At 35.7% G+C, this 26600-nt stretch overlaps 1 protein-coding gene across 1 annotated transcript in view; it reads left to right on the top strand.

Annotated features, from left to right (window-relative positions):
• Positions 1-26600, top strand: part of ephb3a (eph receptor B3a) — a 45965-nt gene that overhangs the window by 7778 nt on the left and 11587 nt on the right. Inside the window, exons 3-12 of the mRNA XM_051138062.1 lie at positions 1139-1423; positions 2920-3307; positions 9953-10108; positions 10930-11265; positions 12739-12863; positions 13251-13407; positions 13796-13904; positions 18038-18090; positions 19493-19615; positions 21203-21450. Of these exons, the coding sequence (XP_050994019.1) occupies positions 1139-1423; positions 2920-3307; positions 9953-10108; positions 10930-11265; positions 12739-12863; positions 13251-13407; positions 13796-13904; positions 18038-18090; positions 19493-19615; positions 21203-21450 (1980 nt within the window). The remainder of the gene's footprint in view (positions 1-1138; positions 1424-2919; positions 3308-9952; positions 10109-10929; positions 11266-12738; positions 12864-13250; positions 13408-13795; positions 13905-18037; positions 18091-19492; positions 19616-21202; positions 21451-26600) is intronic.

The raw sequence follows: 26600 nt of genomic DNA, 5'->3' as shown, positions 1-26600 counted from the left end.
AGTTAAGCAAAACTCCCCATTAGAGCCAGGGCATTTAAGGAGGTCCAGGAGTTAAACAGGATAGATGTGAAAATCTGTCATGAACTTGTACTCTCAGTGCCAAGAAGGGTCAGCGCAGTGTACGTAAAGTTCTGGAGACATACTAAGTATTAGAATATTAGACATTTGCTGAATTAAATCTAGGGTGTACTCATTTCTGCAATCCTTCATTCAAACAAAATTGGCTAATTTACTTGTTTTACAGAAAATATTAGCATATATTTTTTTAGTTTTTACTAAGTATATGTTTAATACATTTCAATTTTGCCATCTTTCCATGAATTATATTATTGATCATTAAGAAAATATATCTTTTGAATTTATTCAGAAGGGGTGTACTATTTATGCTGTGCACTGTAAAATAATAAAGGAAAATTATCGGGTTTTTTTGTGGTCTTTATCCATTTCTTTATATTTTGTGCTGTAAAACAGCCATGACAGCTGTTGTCCACGCTGGGAAATAATAATAGCCACTCTACGTGAATTATATAAATAATTTTAATACCATGGCCATTTAAAACCATGTGCATAGTAAAGCGATCTCTGACAATCATTTTGGGCACGAATTATTGTAAACATAGATATCGGATACCAGTTGGGTAAGTGAATGTAAACAGGCGGGCGAAAAAAAATCAGATATGGTCAAAATATCGGACAGCCATAGATTCAGAAAAAGTGTTATATCACTGATCTATTCAGTTATGTAAAGAAAGATTAAAAGATCAAGGACTAATGAGATTTCACTGTGGACGGAGTTTATTAAGTAAAGTGTCACAGAAAGTGAAATCAAGTGATTGACTGTCCTGTCATGGCCACAGCTTACTGAGTCAAAACGCAAGTTAACATTGAAGATTTTTATAATATATCGCTTTATTAAATTCCATTTGGTCAGAACACAGTGTTGCAATCAATAGAAACTATATATAAAAAGATTTCACTACATAAAGAGAGAGAAAGGTCACAAGTTATAGAATAACTGGGTTCCATGGTTTGCTAGTTCCACTGGAAGCAAAACTACTCAATAAGACATTTTTCAATTGAACATTTCATTTCAAGAAATCATTGTGCAGTCAGTCACAGTATTTTATGCCCTTCTCAGTGGGAGGAAGTGAGTGGATATGATGACCACTTGAGCCCCATCAGGACATACCAGGTCTGTAACGTACTAAAGCCCAATCAGAACAACTGGCTCCGGACAGACTTCATCCCCCGTCGAGGAGTCCTTCGAGTCTACGTGGAGCTCAAGTTCTCTGTGCGGGACTGTGGCAGTATTCCCAATATTCCGGGATCCTGTAAGGAGACCTTTAATCTGTTCTATTATGAATCGGATGGAGACGTGGCCACAGCAAGCAGCCCGCCATGGAGAGAGAACCCCTACGTAAAGGTCAGCCGGAATGATGACTTCTTTTAATTTAAGACTATGAGTGACGATACATTTTACAGTGTTTCGGTGAATGATGATGCCTTAGCTTGGGAATATTACACATATGTGACCCTGGACAACAAAACCAGTCATAAGGGTCTTTCTTTTTTTTAAAAAAAAACTGAGATGTATCATCTGAAAGCTGAATAAATAAGCTTTCCATTGATTTATGGTTTGTTAGGAAAATATTTGGCCGAGATGATTTTTGGCATAAAAGAAAAATCAATAATTTTGGTCCATACAGTGTATTGTTACAAATATATCCGTGCTACTTAAGACTTGGTTTTGTCACATATATTGTCATCATTAACTTCACGTCATTCTAAACCTGCATGAACATCAGTGGGGACCAATATTACTTTTTTTTTAAGAAAGTAAGTCATACACATGGCTGTATGCTTACTTTTCTTTTTAGCAGCACTTGTGCTCCTATCTTCAAAAATTTAGGAGCACAGTCAAAATTTCAGGAGCGCCTTCTAATCAATAATCAAAAAAATCTGATCAAAAATTAGCCTTCCCGTTACGAGCTGATATTTGACTCCTTAAAGTGATTTACAGGGGAATTTTGTTTTTACCTTAGTAATGGCATTTTTCTAACTTTATTAAAAGTATGCCATCTTTTATGCCAGTTTTTATTTCAAGCTTTTTAAAATTTCTAATTAAAACTACAGAGTAGAATAAATTCAAATTATTAAATTAAATCAGTATTAATAAAATTAATTTGTACTAAAGAGGTGGAACAGAAGAACACAAAAGTGGCTTTTAGGTGTATTTTCATGTGATTAATGAGGCTCAGAGATGGCATGAGTGCAATCGAATTCATAAATTCATGTTGAGATTAATGTTTTAAATATAAAATTTTGAATATAGAAGTATTAAATGGTTTAAATAACTGAAAAGATGCTTTCAAAATGCATCTGAAACTGCCAGTAGGTGGCAGTTGTCACTAATTTAATTACCTAATTATTCATTCATTTGATTCGTTAGAACGACTGATTCATTCAGGAATAAAGCAAGTGACTGTCTTTTTGAACTGAAAATTGAATCATTGACTTATTAGATTAGTTTAAAAACACACGTTCTTTCATAAATGAAACGCTGCTGCAAAAAACAGCAATTTCAATAGGAAATAATACCAATGGAAATTTCACAAAAGGACAAAAGTTTTTGCACAGATTTAACAACAGGTTAATGTGCATTTGTTACGTTGACCAACGGTAAGCTGCTTAGTATGAGAATGACTTCTGTATTTCATACATTGCTACACTATTGGCAATAGTCACAAAAAATGTGTGACCTTTAGAATGATTTGGGTGAGTAAATGATGACAGGATGTTTTTTTAGGTCTCTTCTAGAAGCATTTATGGAGAAAAAGGTTTACATTCCACAGAAAGATTATCCTAAAATTCTGTGATATGACAAAAAAGTCTTAACTTCTCTACTGTCTTTTGTCCCAGGTGGACACCATAGCCCCTGACGAGAGCTTTTCATTGTTGGAGTCTGGAATCGTCAACACCAAAGTACGGAGCTTTGGTCCCCTTTCCAAAGCTGGTTTCTACGTGGCCTTCCAGGACCTGGGAGCCTGCATGTCCCTCATATCAGCCAGGGTGTTCTTTAAAAAGTGCTCCACTACCATTGCCAACTTCGCTGTCTTCCCCGAGACGGCCACTGGTGCCGAGGCCACCTCTCTGGTCATCGCCGCCGGAGCCTGTGTGCCAAACGCCATAGAGGAGTCGGTCCCTCTAAAGCTGTACTGTAACGGAGACGGAGAATGGATGGTTCCCGTGGGAGCGTGCACCTGCATGCCGGGCTTTGAGCCGGCCAAGAAAGATACTCAGTGCCAGGGTAAGTGTTTGGCTTTTTAAATCTGAGTAAAGCGGATTCTGGTTAAAGCTTTTGAGTGTTTGCTGGCAGATGCGACAATAAGGATTATAAAATCTGTGTGAAGCAATGCAAAGGTTACTTGCAGGTCAGAGCGATTTTATTATCCATTTTTATGCAGTCACTGGCAAAGCTAATTTTGTGCACACACATACCTCACACTGAATAGCAACACTACATTTTTCACATTAAGTAGCTTTTTCTTGACATTCAAAGAAATTCTCAGTGAAGTTTTTTTGGTAATGTGAACTAATTTCACATTTAGTGGTTTGCTATTGTTAAAAATGAGTTTGTATTAACATGTAGCTCCAAATGGATTTAAATTTCCCCTGTGAAAAACAAATATACTAAAAGGTATTTCATTTAAAATACATATATTTCATGCCGGTATACTACAAATACATACACATAGTATGTACTTAATAAAAATACCCTGCAATTATACTTTTAGTATACTAAACTGGTATATTTAAGTCTGCTAAATTGGAACAACTAATTTTGTACTTAATGCACTTTAATAAGTCCAACTAAAGAAATACTTAATATATTTGATTGTGCTAAAGTGGAACTATTGCAAGTACACTTTAAATATGTTGCATTTAAAATGTTTCTATCAGGAAGTCTCGAGTGATATGTCAGTAATTATGTTAATACCCTAGAAAAAAGTAATAGATTTAAAATGCATGTATTTTATAATAAGTACGTAGTTCAAGTAAGTCTATTAACATATTACTGACATATCGTTCAGAACTTTTTTAATATAAAAATTGTAATTAAACTTTATTTGAAGTACTACTTGTGCACAATGCACATTTCTTAATATTAAGCCTAAAATATGTTTTAATGTCACTATTGATGAGGATTCTATGATCTTTAAATACTAACGGTCTTTAAATGCAAAATATTTAAAGTGTACCTAAAGTATACTTGCAATAGTTCCACTTTAGCACAATAAAATATACTTAAGTATAACTTCAGTTGGACTTCAGCACTGCTTCGGCACAATTAAAGTGCATTAAGTACAAAATTAGTTGTTCCAATTTAGCAGACTTTAAATATATCAGATTAGCATACTAAAAGTACAATTGCAGGGTGTTTTATGACGTACATAATATGTAAATGTATTTGTAATATACTTAGCATGACATAAATCTATTTTAAATACATTTTAGTATATTTATTTTTCACTAGGGTAGACTTGAACTATTCTTCGTATAAAATTAGCATTTTAAATCTATTGCTTTTGTACTATGGTTTTCATGTTTTTGTAAGTAAATGTGTAAATACATGACAGTGTTATGTATCGTAAACATATTCAATTTTATTTGTGGTAATGGAGTAATTAAACTTTGTCATCACTGGAATCAATTACAGCACAAATATAGTAAATAGAAAACAGCTTAAATTGAAATAATATTTCACAGTTTTACCATTTTTGCTGTGTTTTTATCAAATAAATGCAGCCTTGGTAAGAATAAGACTTATTTTGAATATATATATATTTTTTATACTCAAATCAGCCTCAAACTTTTGAAATAGAGTGTATGTTTTATAAAATCTACACCATAACAGTAATAGGCAAAGAAAACACAGCATTTTTATTTAAAAACACATTATTTTCTTTATTTTTTCAATTGAGTATGCCTTCAAATGCCCCCAAAGGAAGATTTTGTCAAATTACAAAAGACATCAATAGTTTACCCAAAAATAAAAATTTGTTTTCTATTTTCCATTTAATAAAGTAAATGGGAATTCTTTTGTGAGTAGTCATATTGATTGCTTTTGTGACTTTTATGGTGTTTTTTTTTTTTTTTCTCTTAAATGAATTGGCAAAACATTCTGCAGCATTTCGCTAGCTGAATTCCACACAAGAAATAAAGTCATATGGCTTTGACGCAAGTGTTATAAGACTATTATCTAATTGAATTTCTCTTTGCATTCTGGGGTTAAAGGCCAAAACTGCTAATAGGATTTTTAGGTGAATATGAAAAGGCCAGAATTTAGGAGCTGAACAAGACAAAACAGTCCAGACTCTGGAGTCTCGAACAGCTCGAACAATGCGAGGATTCGCCCGTACTGATCCACAGTCTCCCCGCAGACCTTATCTGGGCTCGGCACAGAAGAGAGAGAGTCTCAGTAATGGGTGGAGGACTGCAGTGGTGTCAGAGAACAAAGCTGCCAACAGCGGCAGCCCACAGCTTCCACTGACACATCTGATAGGGTCCTAACAGAGCGATATACCAGAGACGGATAGTTCTGCAGAAGGCGAGACCAATTCTCGAACGCGAGTCTGGGAGAGTAATGGGGAAAATTAAAAGATAGACTACAGAGAGAGCGGGGGAGGAGAGAGAGGGAGTGCGAACGAATGATGAGGTGGGCTCCGAGTAATAAAATGTGAATTGGACGGGCCTCCTGGACTGTTCTCTGGGAAGGAACTGGTGGACAGAGGGGAAGTTCCTTTGAGATTGCCAGTATGTGGCGGCTCATTTGTTTCCATCTGGTTGTTCAAGGTTAAGAGCTTGCCTTAAAGGACTGATAAACGACTCTCCCGGGCCGCGCTATACAGCCGTGAGATGCGCCGTGGCCAATGGAGAGTGCGTCTAATTTCCTTTATCACCTTCCAGCTTTAATCCGCAGGCCCACTGACACACACACACATACAGCCAAGCCCAGTTAACATTTATCTGTCAGGTTGGGCATGTTCTCACTCTCTCTCTCTCTCTCTCTCAAAGCTCTTCCCGTCTCATTCTCGTGCTCGGTCTGAATGCGTATTGCCACGCGTGTTAAGGCTGAGAGCAGGGGCCACTCGCTCAGATTTTCCACTGTCTTATTACACTAGACGTGAAGCGATATGTGTCATGGGAGGAATACTGAAAATGATTTTTTTTCTGTATTTGCTATAATTCACCTGCGGTGTCACATGCGGGACACGTCTCTCGGCATGGTCCCCATTAACTGCAGTGTTTTGTGTGGAGATACGGGTGTGGTGGATTGTTTACAGGAAAAACAGAAAGCAGCCGATTCTTCAGCCAGACTGTTACATCAGCCATTTTCTTCCCAAAGAAACGGACTGACTTTAGTGCGTTATTATTTCACAGTTGGCCTCAGCGGTGCGGTTAGCGAACTAGCTCGGGTGATTCATTCTTGTTATAAATGTTTTGAATTATATTCTTAAGTGTGTCAGTTTTGTGATGGAAAAATATTTTATTCACAGCTGGTTCGTGATCCAGATATTACAAGTGCTGACACACAATACTGATAAAAGTGGTAACCTATTCCAGGTTCAGTACAATACAAGCTGAACTGTGAATTGATAATGTTTATTATACAAGAAATAATTTTGACTCATCCCTTAAATACCTTAAAAAAAGAAAAAAGTTACAGTTCGACATTCACAATTGTAAATGGGGCCAGCTTTTCAAGGATTTTGAAAGCGAGGCAAGTCACCTTAATCTATTTATACAACACAGATTGTTTCAAAGCAGCTTTATAAACAGAAAAATAACAATAACAAACTTCAAATATGAGACAAATCCAAATTCTGCTGTAAACAGCTCTAAAAGGACAATAGTGTCATTATTCAGCTCCAGTCTGTTCAGTGTTGATTTGAGCAGCAATGTGAAGCTTATAATATAAAACACAATAATTATTCTGTTAAAACAGGAGTATTATTATGAGCTGTAAAGTTGTTCTTGTTATTTTGTCGTCATGGCAATGAAGTTTATGTAAGGCACTTGCAGTGGAAGTGAATGGGCCGTTTTGGAGAATTCAAAAGCAGAAATGTGAAGTTTATAATGTATAAACACATTAACCCTTTAACTGTTAACTTTTATTTGAACACAGACATAAAAATGCACCATCCAGACTTAAATTTTTATAATTCATGAATGAAAACATTTTGTATTATGATTTTAATGTACATTTTACGTGGTAATGCAATGTCAGATTTAAAAATGCCTTTCAAAGGATGAATTTTGAGATTTTAAGTTTTGAACTGATATATAATTACTTATGATTTCTAAAACGTGATAGGGAAAAAGGCGACGAAGAAAGTCTTTTGTGTCAAAGGTCAGAAATCATGTTATGATGCAGATTTTTTTAAGTTGCACTCTTGACATGTATTAATCTATTACTTTTCCTAGACAATTTGTAACACAAAAATATGGTAAAATATCTATTTAGGAGTGATTAGATTAGATTTTATTTGTAATATAGTGAAGTAAACTTAGGCGTACCACAGAGGGGAAGGTGACAGTTAAAGGGTTAATTCTTCTGTTAAAACTTGAGTTATTATTTGAGCTGTATATTTTTATGGTTGGTTTAGGGTTTGGGGAATTACGTCATTATGGCAATGGATTGAAATATCGCTCTAAAAACTCAATTTGGGTTGTTTTTATCCTAGCAGCTGAATAAATATAAGACAGAACACATGCTGGGCTAACCTGACCTAGCAAGTTGGGTTGTTACTTACAGATTAATTTACAGGTTAGCTTAATCCTCTAAATCTTTGTGAAATACACAACACAACCACAGGGCTGCGCAATTAATCGAAGGCAATTGTCATGCACATTTTTTCAGTAAAGCTGGTTGTGTAATCAGTTGTAAATCTCCAGCAGATGCTTTCAGATGGAGCAGCATTTAGTACACAGAGCCGTAATTCACTAAAAAGCTACGCTATATCGCATTCATTATCACAGACGATTTAATCACGCAATTTCATCAAAATAAATTGTTTGCGATAATGACAGCTGTTTGCTTAGCTTGAACTACATCTCTGTGTAGAAATTCTGCTACATCTGAAAGCATGTGAAAATACCACATTTAATAACATGTTTTTACTCCAAACTCACATAATAAAATCAGTGTGTTTGAAATAAATCCTTCTGTAAGATGATGTGGTTTTTTTTACACATAATAAGGCACACATAGAGTATGCATAGTATTCTAAGCAGTGATAAAGGCATTGCTTTATTATATACTGTATTATAAGGAAAACTATAATATACAGATAAACCATACATTGTCGTAGTTGTGTGTTTATTAGTCACGCTTAATTAATGAAAGCAGTTAAATCTTCTGTTTATTCAGTAGAGCCATTGTGATTTCCTGGGTGTCTTCTTTAGGCTATTTGAAGTTTCCGCGCAAGAGCGCCCTCTGGCCTTCGGATGGAGATTTATTGCTGATCACAGAACGCTGCTTCACTGAAAGATTCCACAGACTGTAAAAAATATGGACGTAGTGTCCGTGACGTCACCCGTAGGTTTCTGAAGAGCATTTTTGAAGCTCTTAGTGGGCAAGAGTCGGCCGTTGCCAGTCATGACCGGATAATCGAAAATGAGCAAAGAGGCGGGACATGGGTGGAGCTGGTTGCTGAAATCACGCTCACCTAGCGGCCAGTCGATGAATTGCATCGACCTCCATGTTGGCTTCAAGAGGGAGACCGGGAGGTTGCCGCTTGAAAGATACACATAACAATCGCAGATTTTGATGGCAGCTTCATCTAATGTTTACTTACAAAAATTTGTGCTATTAAAGTGTTTGTGCAGAGTGTGGAAGCTGAACAGTAGCGCGCTCACTGCATGACAGATGGAGGCGCCGGCGCCAGTCACTCGCTCTTAAAATAGTCATTTTTTGTTAATACAGATAATACATCTTTGAAGTTTGTAAAGACTCTACATTTATTTGTGTGCACTCAGATTGTTCTTCGTTTAGCTAATTTTGATTAGTCTTACTGTAACCAACTTTTTTCTCTCTCTTTCTCTCTTTCTCTGTCTCTTTTAACAGAAAAAGAGGGGGTAGAAAAAAAGTGTTTTGATAACCAACATGCCACAAAATTTTTCACAAGATTTCACAAGATTTAACTTGTATTGAACCTGTAATATTCCATTAAGGAGCGATTTCTGTTTGCGTTTGTTTATGTAACCAAACGGATTTAGGTTGATTCAGTGATGTTAAAGGGATAGTTCACCCAAAAAATTAATTATGCATCCTCGTGTCGTTCCAAACCCATAAGACCTTTGTTCTTCTTTCGAAACAAAGATATTTTTGATGAAATCCAAGAGCTTTCTGACCCTGCACAGACAGCAATGCAACTAATACATTTTATGGCTAAGAAAGCTAGTAAGAGCATCATTAAAATTTTATGCGTCGTGGTACTTTAGTGAACGTGCACAGGAGAGAAGAAATTGTTGAGTTATTTTTGTTTTCTTTGTGCACAAAGTTTTTTCGTAGCTTCATAAAATTACAGTTGAACCACTGATGTCACATGGACCTTGAACAGGTCAGTGTCATTGCTGTCTATGCAGGGTCAGAAAGCTCTTGGATTTCATTCAAAAAATCTTAATTTGTGTTCCGAAGATGAAAGAAGGTGTTACGGGTTTGAAACGACATGAGGTTGAGTTTTTGGTCTTCTAACCCTTTAAGTAATATTTTTGACAAAAATAATAATAATAATAATAATTTAGAAATGTTTTTGGTTAACATTTGTTAGTGTACTATTAGTACTATTATGTACAAAAAATGCCAATAATATAATTAATTTCACTTTGTATGGTTTATTTTTGAAAAACTTACATGTTGTAACGCACCTTTTTCTTTATCACCCTTTAGCGTGCACCCCAGGCACCTTCAAATCCAAACAGGGCGAGGGTTCTTGTATGCCGTGCCCTTCCAACAGCCGGGCCAGCTCTAGGGCGTCCAGCATTTGCCCTTGTCAAAGCGGCTACTACCGCGCTGACAGCGACCCCCCTGATGCAGCCTGCACTAGTAAGTGATGATCATCAGTAGCACTTGTCAAATTAACATAGCTCCCACATTGTGCTAATTATACGTTGAAAAGGTCTGTCCTGTGCATTCGGCCCATTTGATGTGGCGACTAATGACACAGAAAAGCGTGTTGATAAAAAGGTCATGAACGCTAATGCAAGCCTGTCAGTTCTTAGCATCTAGTGCATAAAGCTTGCGATTATAGCCAGTTAGCTTCAGCGCTGTTGAGTCTTGACACATGGATTTAATTGGAAATATCACATGAATTCACACATTGATGCAATGTGTTGCAAAATCCCCTGGTTCTAAACTTTTTTTTTTGTGTGGTCTTTTGAAATATTTCCAGGAAGTTGTTGTTTGTAATTTATGAATTTAAAAAAACTGAATTGTGCTGGAGGTATGCACAAAAAAAGGACACAAAAATATGTATTCCTCTTCAATCCTTAACCAAGGCTTCTAGTTCCTTAGGCAGTTGTGCTTTGAAAATCCAGCCTCTGGATTTAATTAGTTTACATCATGATTCACTGAGCAAGATTTGTTGGTTAGAGATTTGACCCTGACAAGTTAACTATGGAGTGCATTTTAAATTAGACATTTGTGAAACAAATATGCAAGAATAATTAGATAATTTAACCAAAGACAGCCTGACTTTAAGTCTCCAGATTTTTTAATCAGTCTTGAATTACTGGATAACAATCTACGAAATGGTATTTCTCATCCCTGACTGAACATACAACGTAGGATATGTGTAGAAAATGCTGCAGGACATCATATTTATTATACATGTTCCACCGGTATAACACTCACCGTTGTCTTCCTAGCTGTTCCCTCGGCTCCATTAAACGTGATCTCCAGCGTGAACGAGACTTCGGTGTCACTGGAGTGGTCCGAGCCACGGGATTTGGGCGGACGAGGTGACGTGGTGTATAACGTGGTGTGCAAGAAGTGCTTGCACGATGGCGGGTCCTGTGCACGGTGTGACGATAACGTGGAAGTGTCGCCCCGCCGACTGGGTCTGGCCGAGAGGCAGGCGGCGGTGAGGAATCTACAGGCACACACCCATTACAGCTTTGAGATCCAGGCTGTCAACGGGGTGTCCCCCAAGAGCCCATCCACCCCGCAATATGCCACTGTCAATATCACCACCAATCAAGCAGGTGAGAAATTCATTTTCAATTGTGTAATAAATCAGTAAACCACAGGAGACTGTGTAAACTGCACCAAACAGGTAAAATCACAATAAAACACAGCCTCAAGTGGCTTATTGTTTTTATAAGATATTGGCACAACAGTCAATGACAAATAACAGCGTCCTCATAAAGAAAATGAGAAATCTACAGTCTACTACATCTTTTAAAAGTTCTAAGAAATGTGCTCTTTGAAATCGTGTTGGTTTTATATGGTTTTGAAAAACATTTTTATATGTAATGATGTAAAATGTATTTAAAATAACTGTTTTCTATTTGAATATATTTTAAAATATAATTTATTCCTGTGATCAAAGCTAAATTTTCAGCATCATTACTCTTCAGTCTTCAGTGTCACATGATCCTTCAGAAATCATTCTGATATGCTGATTTGCTGTTCAAGAAGCCTTTATTATTATAATTATTATTATCGATATTTAAGACAATTGAGTACATTTTGTTCAGGATTCTTTGATGAATAGAAAGATCCAAAGATCAGTATTTTCAATAAAGCTTTTGTAACATCACACACTATGCCATTCAAAAACTTCACTATTTAGCGTCAGTATTTATTTATTTATTTATTGGAAATAGATATAGAAATGAATAATTTTATTTAGCAAGGATGCTTTATACTGATCAAAAGTAATGATAAAGACATTTATAATGTTACAAAAGATTTCTATTTCAGATAAATGCCGTTCTTCCGAACTTTCTGTTCATCAAAGAAACCTGAAAAAAATTCTACTCAGCTGTTTTCAACATTATAAGAATAAGAAATGTTTTTGATGAGCAAATCAGAATATTAGAATGATTTCTGAAGGATCGTGTGACTGAAGTAATGATGCTAAAAATTCTAAATTATTATTGCATTTTAAAATATATTCAGATAGAATAGTTATTTTAAATAGTAAAAAATATTTCAAAATTTTAATGTTTTTGCTGTACTTTGGATCAAATAAATGCAGGCTTGATGAGCAGAAGAGACTTATTTAAAAACATTCAAAATCGTACTGTTCAAAAACTTTTGACTGGTAGTGAATTTATTTATTTATTTGATGGAATGATTTTTGGAGAGTCAAACCACATCTGAAATAAGCTATGATAAAAAATAATGATCAATAAATATTTTATTTTTAATTATTCAGTTTTTTACATACAGTAATCAGAATACAATATTCTTATATTGCATAATTGTATTCATTTACCTTAAGCCACAATTCTGCAAAGATTGATATGCAAACTGTTTTCTCTTCAGTTCTAAGTTTTTATTTTACTATTTGCATTTAGAATTTTATTTCCCAGCTGTCTGTTCTATCAGAACAGACTAGAGACTCTTTATGGGTCCCGACCCAGCAGTAAAGAGTCACGGCCTCAAATAATCTGATGTTATTCTAATAAAGTTATTCTACTTTTTCTCTCTCCATCTCTTAACACCTCCAGCTCCATCAGCGGTCCCCACCGTCCACTTAATGCGGGCCACAGCTGGCACTCTCAGCCTCTCCTGGCTGCCCCCAGAGCGGCCCAATGGCGTGATCCTGGATTATGAGATCAAGTACCAGGAGAGGGTGAGGAACTGCTGTGCATCTAAATCACCCCTGACTGAAGAACTCTTGAACCCGAGCCAGATGACATTACACCAGGCACCCAGCATGGGTTTAACTGGCTTGAGCTCAAAGTAACCCTGGCTCGTCTTAAAGTGGAGTACAATGAAACAACAGATGGCCACTGGTCAAAACCCAATGGCTAATTCTAAAAAGAGCGGGGCTTAATTCGTCTATAGGATTTACTTGCGGCCGCGCGTTTGCATGACACTTTTAGCCCAGGATTGTCTTTTCAAATACTTTTGATCCGCTAATTGCAGTGAAAACTGTTAACTAAACATTCACTCTAAGCATTCAATGACTCAAGAGTCTAGTTTCGGTCTTTAGCGTGTATGTGTTTCTGTTTCTCAGGGAGAGTCGTTCTCGCACACCGTCACTGCACAGCACACTTCTGCCAAAGTGGAGGGTTTAAAAGCTGGCACGGTGTACGCCGTGCAAGTACGTGCCCGGACCGTAGCCGGTTACGGACGCTATAGCAACCCCGTGGAGTTCAGTACAAGTCTGTATGGTAAGAACATAGACATTTTCCATCTTTTGCATCTGTTGAGTGGCCAGGTGCATTTTATATGCCAAACCATGTAAATCTACCCATGGGAAAAAATAATCACAAATGAGATCTCTGTAATGTACGAATTGTTTATCCTAGGCAGCACTGAAGTTAAATCTCCTGCTACAAAGATATTTCTCCTGAGAAAAAGCCCCCAGAAATGTTGCATGTGACTAAGTTAAAGATTTCAGTATGAACTGAAGCATTCTGCATTCAGCCTATATGATCTGATGCCATCCACATACATTTATTTTTATTGTTTCTGATGGATTAAAATAACATCTCATAAGAAGTGTAGTTTTTTTGTATTTTGCCATTGCTGGTAATAGAAATGCATTTCATCTGACAGATGACCCAGAGCGGTCAGTACAGGACTTGCTGCCGCTCATTGTGGGCTCTGCCTCGGCTGGATTTGTGGTCATCCTTGCCATGGTGGTCATCGCTGTTGTCTGCCTTAGGTAAGTATTATCAATCACACATACATGACTTAAAGGAATGGTTCTGTCATCATTTACCCACCCTCATGTTAACACATTCTCACTCCCAGTTTGTCACATATTGAAGCTTAGTCAGGACTCGTTGGTGTCACTTCTTGACGCTCAGGTTACCCATTTAGCGTCATTTTTTGACGTGCAGGGTCCTCCATTGCTTTAACCCTTTAACTGTCAAGTTTACTTCACCATATTACAAATAAATCCTAAGCTAATCATGACGACTATACATCGTTGGAAAGGTCTAAGACTCCTTAATAGATATTTTACCATATTTTTGTGTTAGAAATTATGTAGGAAAAGTAATTAATATATGTCAAGAGTGCAACTTAAAAAATCTACATCATAACATGAGTTCTGACCTTTGTCACAAAAGACTTTCTTCGTTGCCTTTTTCCCTATCACTCTTTAAATATCATAAGAAATTATATATCAATTATATAAAATCATTTTAAAATCAGACATTGCATTACCACAGAAAATGTACATCAAAATCATGAAATGTTTTCATTCATGAATTATAAAAAATTAAGCTTGGATAGTGCATTTTTATGTCGGTTTTCAAAAATGGGAGTGACAGTTAAAGGGTTAAATAAGAAACCCTTGGCGTCAATATGCCGACACGAAAGGCACTGGGAATTTTATCGTCATGATTAAATTATTGGGTAATAATATTGCCATTATTGCATATATGTTGGGGTTTTCAATGTAAACAGTCACAACAGTTTTATTTATATTAGACTATTTACACAATTTGTCAATAAAACACAAGATATAGCAGGCAGATACAACTACAGTGCTAATTTATTCAAAAAGTATTAATAGTCCAAGTCTTCTGAGGCAAAATGATTGATTTGTGAGAGGAATAGACATGATCGCCATCTCTGTCTGCTGTAAAGCTCATCCTGTGTGCTGCAGTCTGTGCGCAAATTAAAAAAATGACACCAGAAGCGTAACGTGTTACGTCAGCTTCGGTTGTGAAATGCTATTGGCTCTTGTGTCTTGTGACAGATTGCATCATGTTAATGTTCGGGAGTATCTTTTTGAATGAGATGTGAATGCGTTAATGGAGCATTTTAAGATTAAAATGTTTCACTCTCTTCTTCGCATAAAGATATCGTATAGCTTCAGAACACTTGAAATGCAGCTTGTTTGTAATGCTTTTATACTGCTTGTTTATGGTCAGTTTTTGCAATAAATAGCTGTGACTGTACTTATATTTGCCTGTTACGTGTTTTAGATTGTTCAGAAGTGGGTAGGTTTAGGGTTAGGTGCTCCAATTAAAGTATCAATTTATATAAAATTATTTCTATTTTTTACAAATGTATGCAAACCATAGAATTAAGACAAATAACTGAAAACAGTGGAGGACCTTGCACGTCAAAAAGTGACGCTAAGAGGATATCCCTGTGCATCGAAAAATTATGCTAAGGGGTACCTTGAGCGTCAAAAAGCGATGCCAAGGGACAATATGTGACAAGCTGGGACTGCAAACATGTTACTCATTGTCTAAAACTGTATGAATTAATATCTTTTGTGGATCACAAATAAGATATTTTGGATTTTTACATTTCATTTTATTTTTTGGAATTTATTTAGTTAGTTTGTTAGTTACTTAGTCCTTGCAGTGTTGTTTTGGCCATTGACTTGCCATTATGGTTTAAAAATTCTTCAAAATATCTTTAAGGCAACATGAATCCATTTTATTTTCATAATGTGGCTTATTTCTGAAAAACAAATTAGGAACATGTAGAAAAAGGTGTATGTAAGTAAAAAGTCAATGATTTATTTATTCATTTATTTTTGGTGTTGCGTACACTAATGAATTATGTAAAATGTATAAATTAGGTGCTGTCACATATACTTTTTTTAATTATGACATTTATAACACTTTACTTTGTGTCATATTACTTTGGCATTAAATTACAGAAAATTAGTTAATGCTGCTGCAAAAATGTTTCTAATACAATAGATAAGCGAAAGATGGCAAATTTTACATCTTTCTCTCATCTGCCCAGTGTAGTCAATCTACTGGTATTTTGTGTCTCTTTTGTGAAACCATAGAAATGCTAAAGAGTGCCTTAGTGCCTGCCCACATTTTAGCTGTGCTGGTTCCAGAAGACTTTTTTTTCCCATTCATCTTTTCCACAGGGATTTTTAAAAACTTTAAAGCGCTATAAGCCAAGAACCAGGCCAACGAGGTGAATCACAACATTACAAACTTTTATTTGATGATGATGTATTTTTTCACCAAGAATTCTGCTATTAAACAAGATTTTTTAAGTTATTTAGGTTGAATTTATGCAAACAGATGGCCTCATCAGAAGCATATATATAATCGCTAAACAGCCTCAGAGCTCACAACAGGTGTCTTTAAATGTTTATCAGTTACTGTTAAAATAGTTTTTGTTTGTTTGTTTGTTTGCAGTTGGAGCAAATGGGAATGCAACAATGATATTTCTTAATTTCCGTTTACCTCTATAGAAGTTTACCCAACACTCCTAAAAATAATGGTTCTTTATTGGCATTGGTGGTTTCATTAAGAACCTTAAACATCCATGGAACTTTTCAAATGCAGAAAAGGTTCTAAATGATCTTCAAAATGTTTCTTTTAAGAACTATTCACTGAAACGTTCTTTGGAGAACCAAAAATCGTTCATCTATGGTATCACTGCAAAAACACCCTTCTGAGAACCTTGTGTGAAAAGTGTTTATACCAGTAGGAATCCATGCGATCAGGAATTTAGCATGGGAGTGATTTTGCAACATATCCAAGTTGATCGCACAAATTCGCCAGACTTACCAAACATAAGCTGCTTGATTTGAAAGTGAGCACACATTGCTACACTATTGACAAAAAACAATAGAATTTTTTGGCTTGCAAAATTTCTCTAATGTGACCGTGCCTTCAGACCAGAAACTTGTAGCAAGAAAGTAAACAGGGTCCATTTAGATTTCATGTTGATTTAGCAAAGAGCTATTTGTATTGTTTATCATTTGAATGCCTTAGTACTTGGTGTCAAACAAACTCAATAGGCCAACAGCAAAATGAGATCAGATAGGGACTGCAAAACAGACTTCAAAGTGCGTCTGACTTCGGATATTTATGAGACTCTCACAAGATGCTCATTTGAGGCCACTTCGCCCAGATCCGAGCGCAGACTGGGACGTTGCCAATCACTCCAGAGACGGCAGACTGCCACTGTGTCTATTTGACACATTCTTCTTGACTGTGACCGCCTTGTTGTGCCAAAGCGTCTCCTCCTCTCCGCTTCAAGCTCTTTCTTCTCTCTCATTCATGCCCTCTGCGCTAGTATCCTAATGTGTTCTTTGTATGTGTGTGTGCGCTGAAGCGTCATTCTTTTCCTTCTGACATTTAAATTGGAGATGAGATGCTAATTAGCAGCAGGCGTCATTGTTAGCACAGGTCAAGAGACAAAAGGAATCCCACAGATGGTGAATTCCAATAGGCCCCTTTGCTCCCGTTCTCTTTCAAACACGCTACTTATGCAGAGTTAGCGAAACAAAGAGATCTTAATGAGAAGGCCGAGATTTAAATACACTGTTCGCTGTCTTCAGATGCTTGATACAGGCATGAACCGAGCACAGATTAGCATGTATGTTCTGGGCCTGGTTATTTGTTCCTCGCTTAAGGCTCAACCTATGATTTGGTGTTAATTGACTTACTGTTTTTGGAGTGTAGCCTACATTTTGGCTCTTCTGAACCGTGTAATGGAGCGGTTCTGGTTTGAAGCAACGACAAGACAGTCTTGACGGTTGATCTTTCGTGCTGCTTGTTGTGGTGACCCGGCCTTTGAATCCTGCATGTACCGTATTGCAATTAGGCAGAATGATGAGATATCGCTCAGATCGGCCTCGATCGTAGGCATTTCGAAAATGAATCATGTGCAAAAGCTTAGGTTGATAAAACTAGCGTTTTGTGCAATTTGAGGGACGTAATTGATGATTGAAGCATATGAAATACCTAAAGCACTCAAATGTTCTCTTTCACAAAATGCCCCAGTTAAATTTTTTTGTGCCTGTAGTGTGGAAATCCAGTCTTAAGCCAGCCTCTCAGTGTGTGTATAATCTGGTTACAGGCGGCAGCGTACTGGCTCTGAGCTGGAGTATACTGAAAAACTGCAGCAGTACGGTGAGTATAACTGCATTCTTGCAATGCATATTTATTGTTGTGAAAATTATGCAGTTATATAACATATTTATAAAAAATAAATGCTCACACATGATATAACATATGTGCAGCAAACCTATAGTATAAAGATCAGTTTTCACACTGTAAAAATATTCATACATTTAATACAGAAATAAAATAATGCAAAAATGCTACAATTAAAACCTGTAAATGTGTTAAATGTAATCATATATATTGGATAAAATATGAGATTTAATGGGATTTAATGTTTTTTGTACTGTAAAAATGTATGGTTTAAGACGCAAAAAGCATGTTTTACCGCATAATTTAATGTCTGTCTGTATTCAACAGGACAAGAACAACATATGTATTTTTACAGTGAAAATTATAGAGGTTCTGGTAGTTAAAAAAAACAGTTACTTTATAATGTATAATGAAAAACAGTAGCAAGTCTCTATTTTTTCTGTTTTTGTGATTGGAACATTGGGCTGTATTATGTTTGAAAAAATTCTATCCTATTTAAAGTAATAAATATTAGTAGTAGTAGTATACTGTATTGTCCTCAAAAGGAAATTTGTTGTGGACTAAATGTTGCTGAAAACATACAGTGAACAATTAGTAATACAATGAATACATAAAAACAAGATAACCTCAAAATAAAATCAATATAAACTCTTGTTCAATAAACACACTGATACAGGTACAAAGGATTTCTTATATCGATTTAAAGGAACACTCCACTTTTTCTGAAGATAGGCTAATTTTCCAACTCCACCAAAAGAAAAACAGTTGCAATTTTCTAGGTCGATATGGCTAGGAACTGTTCTCTCATTCCGGCGTAATAATCAAGGAACTTTGCTGCTATAGCATGGTGCAGCCAGGCGCAATGATATGATACTCTGCCGGCTGCAACTCTCCATCTACACAAACTTAGTGCCGGTTACTTTCAGACTTAGTGCCGGTAATATCATTGCGCCTGCTGCACCCACGGTATGGCAGCAAAGTTCCTTGATTATTACACCGGAATGAGAGTATATTTCCTAGCCATTTCAGCCTAGAAAATCACAACTTTTCATTTTCTGTCAGTCTTAGTACACAGTGTAACTACAGAAGAGTCAAGTTTTAAATAGGAAAAATATCATCATTATATATGGTCATTTTTGAGAGAGATGCTATTGGTCTAATCGGATTCAATGATCTATGCTAATCCATGCTAAAAGTGCTACCGCCAGACCCGGAGATCGGCTGAATGGGTTTGAAAATGGTAAAACTCAACTGTTTAACTCTAGGGGAGTTGGACAATGAGTCTATTTTCAAAAAAAAGTGGAGTGTTCCTTACACATTGGGATTCTATATTAATAAAATTAATGAATTAAAAATATTCTTCATCTTTTTGTTTTAGTATCCCCTGGTGTAAAAGTTTACATTGACCCTTTTACATATGAAGACCCAAATGAGGCCGTTCATGAGTTTGCCCGAGAGATTGACATCTCGTGTGTGAAGATAGAGGAAGTCATTGGAGCAGGTAAACCATATTTCTTTGTATTAAAACCAGACCTTTCTGATTAATGGTCATTATGAAGAATATACTAACACTTGATATTTAATTTTGCATAAACATATAACATATTAAAATTTGGTGGAATTCTCTGACTGTGTTTTCCAGCTTGCCTTGGAGCAGTGGTTTTAAACTGGTTTTGCTGGTTTTGCTTACATGACAGAGTACTAAATTATTTATCGTACAAAATTACTAAAATGTTGCTATTTATGAATATTAGGTCTAACTATATGAAAAATCATATACTAATGTTCAAAGCTTTGGGGTTGATAACAATTGTTAATGTTTTTGAAAGAAGACTGAATTTGTTTAATCAAAAAATAAAGTAAAAATAGTAATATTGTGAAAGACTGTTACAATTTTGAATGACTGTTTTCTGTTTTAATATATTTTAAAATTTAATTTATTCCTGTGATGACAAAGCTAAATTTTCAGCAGCTTTCAGTATCAGATGATTTCTGAAGGATTGTTTTAATATGCTGATTTGGTGCTCAAAAACATTTTTTTATATTTATCAATGTTGAAAGCAGCTGCTAAATATTTTTGTGGAAACTGTGATGAATTTTCCAGCATTTTTTGATAAATAGAAAGTTCACATATTTAAGAATTTATTTAGAAGTCTTGTAACATTATAAATAACATTGTAACATTATTTGATCAATTTAAGGCATCATTGCTGATAAAAAAAGTATCAATTTTTTACATAGTTTTTGAACAGCGGTGTACATAATTTATACATTAGACTGACAATATTACAAAGGCATAACTAGCAACAGATTTGATATTTACCAGCCAGATTTATGAAACAAACACTGGACCAAACATCATATTATTATTATCCATACACCAGTTAATTTGCAAGAAAATACTGTATAATTTGATAAGCCTTTTCTCCTCCCTTTTAATAGGTTTATTTGTTGTCATAACTATAGATGATTGTATAATTAGTTTCATTATATAATTTACATTCAGTGTTTTTCCCTTTTGTCCATAATGGCTGTAAGAGCAGATCTGCAACCTACCAGTTAAAAACCACTGCATTGGAGGAAATATTTAAAAATATTCAATTATAACAATTTTTAATTCAATAAACCATATTCATGGGAGACAACGTAGAGAGTTTATTCTATAACTAACCGTATGCATGCTGCTTGCTGCCTTTACCTATTTTTTATTCTTATTTATTTATCCCTGTGCTTGTGTTTGGCCACTCCCATGTTTTATGACCTGACTCACTTCCCTCCACCTCATTTCAAACTCTCACATCCAGAGTCCAGACCCAAAACTCCCACAACCCTTAAATTCCTGTCTTGTCCCTCTCCACAGCCTGTCCCTAAACTCCTCTCTCACCCTCTCTCTCCATCTGTCCCCTGCCTATTCAAACTCTAAACTGCTGCCATCCGTTCTTTTCTCTCTTTTCTTGGTTTTTCTGCAGTACATCATTTCTTCCCTCGAATGATTTTTTGATCCTGAGCTCAAACCAATAATCCTCCCTCTCCCTCACACCCCCCACCCCACTCCCTCTCTCCTTCTTCCTCTGTTTCACTCATTCAGGAGAATTCGGGGAGGTGTGTCGAGGCCGGCTTAAGCAGCCTGGCCGAAAAGAAACAACCGTGGCCATCAAGACGCTGAAGGCGGGCTACACTGAGCGCCAAAGACGGGACTTCCTTAGCGAGGCCAGCATCATGGGCCAGTTTGACCATCCCAATGTCATCCACTTGGAGGGCGTTCTGACCAGAAGTTGCCCGGTGCTTATTGTCACGGAGTTCATGGAGAACGGAGCGCTCGACTCATTCCTTAGAGTAAGACTGAGATCATATTGAATGCAGAGCTGCTTTATTGCATTACCCTTTTATATTTGCTTTCTCAGTAACAGCATCAGGAGCTGAGCCCATGGGCGTTTTAGACATCATTCCTGTGAACCGAATAAGTTATCCAGGTTAACATGTTTCTAACGCTGTTAAATTTGCCCACTGGTACACTTGACAAAAATATTACCTAATATTTATAAAAGGATATCATTATTGTCCAGTTATTATATAATTCATATCACACACTCTTCTGGAGCTGCATTAATATCTAAAACTACTGCTCTAATACCTAAAAATGGGATAAAACACAAGTAAATGTATGGAATATATAGATTTCATTCACCAGAGGCCTTACCAGCACATGTATACTAAACTGGTAATAGTAACAAGAAAAGTAAATCAAATAAATAAGACATTATAATAGTCTCAGGTGTCCCCAGAATGTGTCTGTGAAGTTTCAGCTCAAAATACCTCACAGATCATTTATTATATCATTTTAAAAAAGGTTATTTTGAGTGGAAGCAGAAACACGCTGTTTTCATGCATGTCTCTTTAAATGCAAATGAGCTGCTGCTCTCCACCCCTTTTTCAAAAAAGGGCTGTGCCTTTACAACTCATAACTCAGATACTCTGCCAAAAGACATCTTTTTGGTTTTGATCATCATGCCTATCCCACTCAAATTATGCGTTTTAAAGCTATATTATTTTAAACTTCTGATATAGGGTTTTCTGAGCGAGGTTCTGAGTTTCTGAAGTTCTTTTTCATGTCTTATTGCGCTTAAACTGTCAAATACACACAAGTTTATGTTAAAAACACACATGAGTTACAAAAACAGTCAGTCTGTGAAAGTAAACAGCTGGGAAAGAAATTGCATGTTTAAATTAGATCTGTGTGACAGCAGCGTAATATTCAGTAAATAAAGCAATAAATTCGCTGCTCTCTTGTCTCCTCTGAGGTTGGGACTCTAAATAATGGTCTGTGGTGGTCTGTGCAGCCAACAACAAAACGGTCTGCATGCTTTGGTCAAAGTTTTGCCATGGCGTTAGAACTGGTACACCGCTGTCACTTGAAGAAACAGAATGGCGATGCTGTGGGTGGAAGCGTGCAGATTCAGAGTAAATATTGTAATAAGAACCCCTTTCAACGTCACGAAATCTGAGCCGCCTTTCACATGCCTGCAGAAAAAGGGTTAGCCTACAAAAACTGGGTTGTCCTTTTTCGAGTTTTCTGGGTTTGTAGATGCACCGGGGACCTGTTTATAGCACTTAAACACTTAAACACATTTGCGTGATATGTCACCTTTAAAAAAACATTCAAGTCGAGCATAAAAAAGACATTTTAAAGCTCATTTTAAGCCATGTCTTATGTGAAAATTCTGGGTGTGATCATTATGTTCAGTACAATTAACACACTATGAAAAAATCATCAGATAAAAACAAAAACTCTTTAACATTAACAGTTCTCACACAAGTAAACATGATTTTTAAAACTGCATTTAACAACTCTGTTTAAAAAAAAAAGAATTTTATTAAAAGTATTTTAAGTGTTTTATTTGATTTATTTGTGGGTTTCCTGAAGCTAAAACCGTATAAGATTTGCATGCATGAACTTTATAGTTGAGATCTAGTAGTTAAGAAATGTAATAAAAAACTGTTTTGTTTTGTTTTGTTTTGTCTGTGCATGAAATTTAACTGAAATTTGTGGACCATCTAACCCATTAACATGACAAATGTAATAGAAATTTTCCAAAAAAATTTTTGAGGTGATGTTCCACAACACCTCAAAGTGTTGAAACTTTGCAGGCATATTCATGAGAAATATACAATTTCAAGAAGAAAAAAAAATCCTAGGTTTACAAGTGTTTCTGACAACTCAAAAAAGTGTTACAGGTCAAACTGACCCGAGACATAATATGTGACCCTGGACCATGTCATAAGTGTCAATTTTTTAAATTGAGATTTATACATCATCTAAAAGCTAAATAAATAAGCTTTCCATTGAAGTATGGTTTGTTAGGATATTTGGCCGAGATACAACTATTTCAATATATGGAATCCGAGGGTGCAAAAAAATAAAAATATTGAAAAAATCGCCTTTAAAGTTGTCCAAATGAAGTTCTTAAAAATACATATTACTAATCCAAAATTAGGTTTTGATATATTTACAGTAGGAATTTTACAAAATATCTTCATGGAACATGATCTTTACTTAATTTCCTAATGATTTTTGGCATAAAACAAAAATCAATCATTTTGTCCCATATTTATGGGCTATAAATATACCCCAGCAACTTAAGACTGGTTTTGTGGTCCAGGATCACATATAAGGTTAAATACACACCTGCATCTCAGTTTTGTCAGTTTCAGATGAAAAGCACAAGTGTCCAGTGCTGTGTATTAAACATGTCACTTTAGTTATGACATTCAGTTACAAATTAAGAGCCAGATTAACTAACAACTTGCACCAGCACAAACCATCTTTTGGCGTTAAAATAGTACTGTCAGATTTACTAAAGACGTACAGTGAAGAATTAGCACTGAAATTATTGAATGTGCTGTTGTTGGAGTCCCTTTCAGATGCAAAATTTAAGGGAGGAGAGTATTCAAATTAATCACACAACGTGATTTACTAACACTTGCGCTCGTCAAATTACTGATATTTGCACAATTATTTAACACCCAAAAAGCAGGTGGTAATTTGCGCTGCTCTTGGTAGATTACACTGGTCATTTATGTTTTTTAATGTGTGTGTTGTCAGTAAATCACATGCAGAATTTTCGCTTTTATGGAATTGCGCTCTAATGCTAATTTCCCCTGTTTATTAAAGGGGTCCTATTTTGCTCTTTGTTTTGTTTTTATTGTAATAATTTACATTATTACAATACATTTCTCCCAACCTGGCACAAATGGCTCGATTAGTTCCGGGTTAAATGAAGGCCCACCTTCCGAAAAACTAAATGTGTGGTGATTGGTTAGCTCTCCTACTGTATTGCGATTGGCGAACAGCTTAGACGGTGTTTCAATACTGCCACGCCCCCACGTCCCATGCGAGTTCCGTGTACACCTGTTAGCGAAAGTTAGATTAAAGTGACTCTTACATTTTAAATATGGATATTTTTCTTACAAAAACGTATCGATTCGCTACAGGAGGCCTTTATTGACCCCCTGGAGCTGTGTGAGGCACTTTGTCTCTTTTTTTTATCTCAAACCTTTCCACAATCTGTTTTTGAGACTCTGTTCTACACGAATTCAGAGTGTTTAAAATGGCACCCAATTTATACTGCCAGCAACGCAATGTGACGAACTAGAACACTCCCATTATAATGAAAGAAACTGTTGAGTCGTATTGCATTGCTGGCTTGTGGTCTAGATGGGGTGTTAAAATACATCAATCGCATATTAAATCAAGTGCCATTGCAATAAAAATTGCTGCAGTGCATACATTAAAAAGAATGAAAGAAAAAGCCCCAGCATTTTTGAAAATAACATATGCAGCTTTTGAAAAATATTCAGGGTTACGCCTTTCCTTAGCCTGGTGCTAAGAAAAAAAAAAAACTGTTTGGCTTTAGAATCTTTCATCAAACTGTAAAAACTTGTTCAATCAATTCCCGATGGAGAAAATCAAGTTTCGATGAATATTCTGTTTCAGTTTGAGCACGTCACATTATTTTACATAAACTTCCCTCGGCCAGAACTTCTTTTGCGCTGACAGGGGAATTTGATAACCCCTCAGCATTGAACAGTTATTCATGGTGCTTTAGGCAGAACCTTGCTTCACCTTTAACTTGTGTCAACATCTGGCATTTCAAAACCTTAAAAATACCATAAATAATCTCTGTAAATTCTTGTGTGACCTTGCATAGTCCCAGTTTCTACAGTAACTCTTTATAAACAGTTTACACTCCAGAATTGTTGCAGACAGTCATTGCAGAAAACTGAGAGCTTAGACATCCAGAGGTGGGATATTCTTGCTCTGTCTGACCTCCAAGAAGATGACACAACTTAAAGTCCCTCATCCCCCGACATCTTCCTACAGCACAGCTTGCACTCACACAAAGTCCAGCCAGGGACACAAGCGCGCTCATTTCCACGCATACACACAAACGCGCTTCTAAAAATATCTATAAGAACAAGCTTTGGCATGATTCATCTTCAACTTTAGAAGAAAAAAAAAAAGCATCAACATCAAAATCTCGTACCAGAATGTTTATCGTCACTGGAGCCAAACCAAGTGAGAATGGCTGCAGACGTGATGATGTCCTTTTGCTTGGAGGCTTAGCATGAACCATGTGCTATTTGTGAACAGTAGACTTGTGAATTTCCTCTTAGAGGTTTCTTTAACACAAGAACTTGGGCTTTAGCATTTTTATATTGAACATAAAGCCTTGATAAAAGATGTTTTTTTGCACAGGAAAGCAATTATGCTCTCCAAGGATGCATTTATTTGACCAGAAAACGGCAAAACGGTAATATTACAAAATGATAACAATAACATTTTCTATCTGAATATATTTTAAAATGTAATTTAATTAAATGTAATAATTTAAATTTAATTAAATTCAGTCTTCAGTGTCATCCTTTAGAAATCATTCTAATGGGCTAATACTGTATGAAACTTAAATTCTTATTATCAGTGTTGAAAAAAGTTCTAATTAATGTTTTTTGGAATATGTTCTAATTACTACTTAAAATGATATATATATATATATATATTTTTTTTTTTTTTTTTTTTTTTTTTTTTTTGTTAGTATGGTAATGTTTGGTATTTTTTGTTAGTATGTTAACCTAAAAGTCCCCATGAAATCATTTTTGTGGATTTTATGTGTGTGTGTGTGTGTGTGTGTGTGTGTGTGTGTGTGTTCAGGATTGTTTGATTGATAAAAAAAAATATTTTTTTGAAATAGAAATCATTCATAATATGTTGTTTACTGTCACTTATGACCAATTTAGACGGTACACTTAGTACAGACAAGTCTTTCCTTTATAAATAATAAAATATATATTATATAAAAAAATAAATTATAAATTATATAAGAAATAATGATTTAATTTAATGTAATTTAATTGAAACAATAAAAAGACATAACTTTGGTCACTCAGGCCATGTAAATTATAAAATATTAAATTATGCAATTTTTTAA

Source organism: Labeo rohita, chromosome 2 (assembly GCF_022985175.1).
Source record: "Labeo rohita strain BAU-BD-2019 chromosome 2, IGBB_LRoh.1.0, whole genome shotgun sequence".
Lineage (NCBI taxonomy): Eukaryota > Metazoa > Chordata > Actinopteri > Cypriniformes > Cyprinidae > Labeo > Labeo rohita.
This window is presented reverse-complemented; position numbering and strand designations above follow the sequence as displayed.